Here is a 6130-nt window from a genome sequence, read left to right on the forward strand (position 1 = left end):
GGAGACAGGCAAACGTACGGACAAACACCACGGTTCGCATTATATGTAAGCCATATGCATCATTCATAATTTACGTCATATATCTCGTGATCTCACATCACGTGATATTGGCTTGACGTATTTGTCAATACATACTTTTTACCGTGGTTCTTTACACTTTAGAAACAGAAATAACCCAAAGGTATTAGAATAATATATTAAAAATTCTAATAAACCGTAAGTATAAAGGTAATGAGTTATATAACTATAGCTGATAAGAAACGTTGTTTTTTTGTACACACACACCCTCCCCCTCAGTGGCGCAGCGGGATGTTTACGGACGTGGTGGGCAGAGCACATATAGCCCTTTGTGTAGCTTTGTGCTTAATAGAAAACAAACCAAAGTTTTTCTGGGTCATTTGGGTAAAACTTAATTTTCCTTTTCTTTTTTATTATTACAGGATATGCTTTTAATTTAGATGTTTGTGTTATTATGTGCCCAGATAGTTTATATAATGTCTGGAATATTCTACAAATATTAAAGTAGTTTGAGTAATGTAAAGTGCGACTTAGCCAAGAATAGATTACTATTAACTGTTGAGTTAGCTACATCGAAGATGTAGTAGTAAGTTATTATTTGATTGAATTTGTCAGTAACTTAATTCACGTCCCCCTGTGGGTCAGCGGTAAGTTTAGGGACTTACAGTGTTAAAATCCGGTGTTAGATTCCACACGGTGGACAGAGTGCAGTTAGCACATCATGTAGCTTTGCGCTAAGAGAACATCAACAACATTAAATTCAGTTTTGGTATATTGATTCCGTGTTTGGACAAAGAAATAGATATATGAGATAATTAGCAAGTGAAATTGTTGTGTTTGCGCCCATTTATGACTTAGGACTATTATTGAACATTAATAAACCTAACTTGTAGAACCTGAAATTCAAGAACTGAAAAGTTTGTTTGGAATTTCGCGCAAAGCTACACGAGGGCTATTGCGTTAGCCATCCCTAATTTATCAGTGAAAGACTAGAGGGAAGGCAGCTAGTCATCACTACCCACCGCCAACTTTTGGGCCACTCTTTTACCAATGAATAGTTGGATTGACCGTCACATTATAATGCCCTCACGGCTGAAAGGGCAAGCACGTTTGGTGAGACGGGGATTCGAACCCGCGACCCGCAGGTTGCGAGTCAAGTGCTCTAACCACCTGGCCATACTGGCAAATTGACGGTCGCAGGTTCAAATCCCCGTCCTACCGAATATGCTCGCCCTTTCAGCCGTGGGGGCATTATAATGTGACGGTGAATCCCACGTTGTCATGAAGTGGACTAGCATTTACATTCTTCTTTTTACTGAATAATCCACAAGAAGTAGCGCAACGACAGAAATTGTTCTCGCTGGGTTAAATCTCTCGGTAGTTATGCTTGTCACATGTTCATACATAGTCGAATAAATCACCTACAACACTCAATATCTACTATAAAAACAATCAGAAAGTAAATATGTACCTTGTAATATGTTGAGCTTTTAATCGAAATATTTTGGGATATATCCAATAACTCAAAGACTTGATTAGTGTTTTTTTTTGTGTGCACCGAAACTACATAAAAGAGCAAATTAAAAGTTCCGAGGAAGAGAATTAACTGTAATTTCATTTTCTGCTTCACTCTCAATTGTTCAGTGACCATCTCGATCATTGGGGTGCCATAGTGTATGCAGACATACCACGCTTTTCTATTTTCTTCTTTTAATGTGGAACTTTTAAAAAAGAAAGATTATGTTTACTATAAGCCTGTGCAGTTTTAGAATAACAAGTGTTTCAAAAAACTGTTAAGTTGACTTCATTCTAGCTGTCCACCGATGAGACAGCGGTAAATTTACGGACTTATAACGCTAAAATCTGGGATTCGAGTCCCTGCGATGGACAAAGCAGATAGCTCAATGTGGCTTTGCTCTAAAATAAACCCACAGGTATATCATTCTAGCTGCCTTTATTCCTTTGTTGTTCTCTAGAGTTAATACTTTATTTGCCCTTGGGAGGATATTGCTGTATAGCTGCACATTGTGCAAGAATGTAGGTAATAGCAGTGTCTTTCACTGGTAGGACAAATGATATCTAGATATCACTGCCTTCCCTATGCTGAATGACAATAACCATTCACTTAGTTAGCGTTAGTCGCTATGGGTAAAATTTAAATAGTACTGCACGGGATCTGAAGTGAAGTGGTCGATGGAAAGATATTTTGAGGGAAGAAAATATTTTAATCAATTTTTAATTACAGTAGCGCAGCGAGATCACTATATACATACGAACAAAGATGCATATATTACTAAATTATAAATAAAACAAAATGATCAATGACTTCGTGAATAACATTGAACGCTGAATTAAACACTGTGATATTATATCAGTAAAAAAGAGCCACTTCGCAAAATGGCACTTTAAAAGATAGTGTTTTATTATAATAAATACTTTATTTTGTAATTTTCTTCTATAAAATTTCAGAGGACAGATATTGTCTATATTGTAGCACGTGCTTATAGTTTAAACATAATTGTGATATTTACAAGCTGTTACGTCGAAACATACAATATCTCGATTAAAAGAGGGCCCTGGTGTTGAAGTCTATGTAATGTAATTTTCAGGACCAGCGAAGAAGCACGTGTAAACTGAAATCTGACGAACAATTCACATTTATTAGATTTCTAGTTAATTGCATTCAGTTAATATTAATTATTTTTTAATCGTTCTCTCTCTCTCCTTCTCAAACCTTTTAATTTATACATTTACATATTCAGTAATTATATTATCTAAGCTTGAGTATAGTGTGTGGATAATATTTTTTGAACTATTTGTAACGTAAATGGCAAGCTTTACAAACAAATTCACACTATAACTTCTAATGATCTGTAAGTATTTATGTTTTACTACACATAAGCTTGAGATATTTTAATCATTTCATGTATGAAAAGTATATGGAAACAGATTTCATTAGCTTTTTGCTCTTAGACTAATTTCGTTTCTTACCATCATTAACCAATAATAACACGAAGCTACACGATCACGTAAAACGTTAGTTCTTAACTGAAATAGAAATATATTTTTATGCAGCTATGCTTTGATGAATGTTAGATCTATACATGGTAAAGAACTTAAAAAATAGACTTGTCTCTTGTCATCTATACTTACTTCAGTATTAGTACTGATGTGTTATGAAAATAAGCCGACATATGAACGTACGATCGAGCGAGGTCAGGAGTGGTTTTAATATAAAAACACACACAAAGAGGAAAAATTTAGTCAACGTTTTGGTTTTTATTGAGACATTATGAATAAAAAAAATGTGCATTAGTCAAAATCACAATCTACTGTAGGTCTTTTTAACCGAATCGCACAGTTAAATTGATAATTTCGTATTTTCCGATAATATTGCCTGGTACGCTTGTAGGATTTGTAATTAGGTGGAGTGCATTTTTCATTAATTATCCGAGTTTTTATTTAGGGTACTTATAAATATTTTCTTACCTTCGGGGGTTTTGTGGGCAGACTAACATCATGGAGACTCGAGGTGCTGGACGATCGGGAAGACAACGGATCTTGTTCGGCGGTGCTACCGGAACTCAGCGTGGAGATCAGACTCACTGTGTCTCGCGCAGGGGCTCGACAAGAGTACGGTGAGGAGACACAACTTGCTATATGCACGTGTTTTAACATTTTGAAGTATTATACACAGCTATCTTCTATCAGAAAATACGTTTAATTTTACTAAAGCAGTTCAGAAGCTAGGAGAAGTTTAGATCAAGACTTTTATTTTTATAAGTCTAATTAGCGTACATTACGAAGCCTCTTTAATGCTCCAAAACAAACGACCTAACAAAACGGGCCATGCAAATAGATTCGTATTGTTGTTACCTTAGCGTCTGTTTCTACAGGCTTACCCCATCCGCTCCTCGTGCTTTCACAAGAGACTTGCCAGCAGATGATTGGTCATGACGTTTTGTTGCCCTGGTAACTAATCTCTCGGGTCACGCGTATCTATCTTACAAAATTCAGAACATGTGCTATGAACTGATACTCTGAGGAGAAAATAAACATTTTGTAAGCAGATAATCTGTTCAAAGTCGTATGGACTTAATTGAAAACCCTCCCCTCTCACACAGGATTTCTATTGAAACTGCACTGCACAAAATACGCTGGACTTAAACTTTTCTCCCTTTACCGTGATGAAATGTAACACTACTATAGAGCAACAAATATGAATGACAAGAAATATTCAATAACTTTGTCTCAAAACACAACGGGTTGGATTTTGACGGCCAAACACAAACATAACTTCTCTTTAGTTCTACAGGGCGTCCGAAAAGTCTGGAGCCATAGGTACTTCAAGTAATTTTCAGAATATGTTCCACATACTGTCCTTGTAATTCAGAACAAGTTTGGAATAACAGGACGATTAATTCAACCTTCTCATGCTTTGACAGCGCCATAATCAGTCACGTATCTGAAATTAAGAAAAGTTACAAATCACCTATGGTTCCAGACTTTTCGGATACCCTGTATATTGTGCACAACGTTCATCAGATTAAACCTAATTTATTGTTCTTGGTTATCGTGATTTATTGTGATTATCCCGTATGTATTACACAGGTATCAAACAGTACTTTCATAAAAATGGAACGTTTAATTAAAGGCCTAATGATTCCCTTTGCGCTTGAACTAAAAATGTGTAGTGATCATAAAAAAATAAACTTATTAATCAATAGTCAATCTATTCATGAGCTTCTTATTGCTGTTAGAACAATCTATAACGTATTGTTCAAACAACAGCTCAAATTACCTCAATAACTTATTCGTTTCCCTCAATACAAAACATGCAACAGTGCCATAAGCAGCTTGTCTTTTTTAAACATTGTCCTGCAGAAACGTCTACCCATGTTTATCCCAAACCGTAACAAAATTCTCTTTTCTCTCACACTATTCCATTGAATACTATTAGAATACTTTAAAACAAAATAATAAAGAAGCTCTGCACCTAACGATTCGTTTTGCAAATTATTCAGACGTCGGAGAGGAATTGTATTTGGTGAGAAATCGTGTTGAAGACAAAATATTATATCCGATCTGCCTTGAGGCAGTTCTTAAGAAAAGTTTAAGGAGTAATCCGTAACACATCTTTATGCCTGTTTGAAATTTAGTGCGTTTCTAACTTTAACTGTATCAGGTTACTCAGGCGAACTTGGCTTTCAAGTTATTAGCATTTGCCTTTGTTTTGTTAATAAATTGGATCTTTCAAGTCCAGAAGCTTTTTTTTTTAAGTTTACAAGTACTCTATACATCTCTGAGAATTTGTGAAGATGTCACAACGCGAACATAAAGGTACTAAAACAAAATCGCTAAACGCTGTAACATAAGAAACGATATACAAAAACAATCAAACATTTGCTAACCTATGATTTAATTTAAAGCTCATCTCTAAAGTTTGGATGCTGGATTCTTAGTTCCTGGAGTCAGCATTCCTTACAATATGAGGATATCGTATTTATTATATCCGTCATTATTTATCAGGGATTTATCTTTGCATTTTACTAATATCTTGAATAATTTGTCACAGACAAAATATTTCAGCTCCATGTGGTTTAGAGATGAAAACGCAAATCTGAACGTACTTTTCTATGTGAAATATTTGACCACCTCTTATAATTTATTTTATGAAATTATAACATATTTCCATATCTGTGGAAAGATAATCATTCTGCATAATATTAAACATTTCCAATAACATTACATAAACCACACGATTCGTGGCCAGGTGTTCGAATACTGACCGGTTGGAGCTTTTTCCCTACTGACATAGAAAAACAAGATAAAACTACAAGAGAAACGAAACTGATAAAGTAAAATACACCAAATGTATCTATGACACTAGTGGTAGTTCAAAAGCTGAGGAGGAAACAAAACTATCACCAAATTTATTTATAACATTAGTGGTAGTTCAAAAGCTGAGGAGGAAACAAAACTATCACCAAATTTATTTATAACATTAGTGGTAGTTCAAAAGCTGAAGAGGAAACAAAACTATCATTAAATTTATTTATAACACTAGTGGTAGTTCAAAAGCTGAAGAGGAAACAAAACTATCACCAAATTT

The 6130-nt window shown here is 35.0% G+C and overlaps 1 protein-coding gene across 3 annotated transcripts in view; it reads right to left on the reverse strand.

The window, feature by feature from the left end:
* The window catches only part of LOC106460440, a 42696-nt gene extending 38740 nt beyond the window's left edge, over window positions 1-3956 (reverse strand). For 2 of the 3 annotated variants that reach the window (XM_013920136.2, XM_022387153.1), the window contains exon 1: window positions 3508-3885. In XM_013920136.2, coding sequence (XP_013775590.2) covers window positions 3508-3696 — 189 coding nt within the window. In that variant the 5' untranslated portion in view covers window positions 3697-3885. The other variant, XM_022387154.1, reaches the window with a different exon arrangement.
* Between the last annotated feature and the right edge of the window lie 2174 nt (window positions 3957-6130).

The sequence above is a fragment of the Limulus polyphemus genome, unplaced genomic scaffold (assembly GCF_000517525.1).
Source record: "Limulus polyphemus unplaced genomic scaffold, Limulus_polyphemus-2.1.2 Scaffold770, whole genome shotgun sequence".
Taxonomy (NCBI): domain Eukaryota; kingdom Metazoa; phylum Arthropoda; class Merostomata; order Xiphosura; family Limulidae; genus Limulus; species Limulus polyphemus.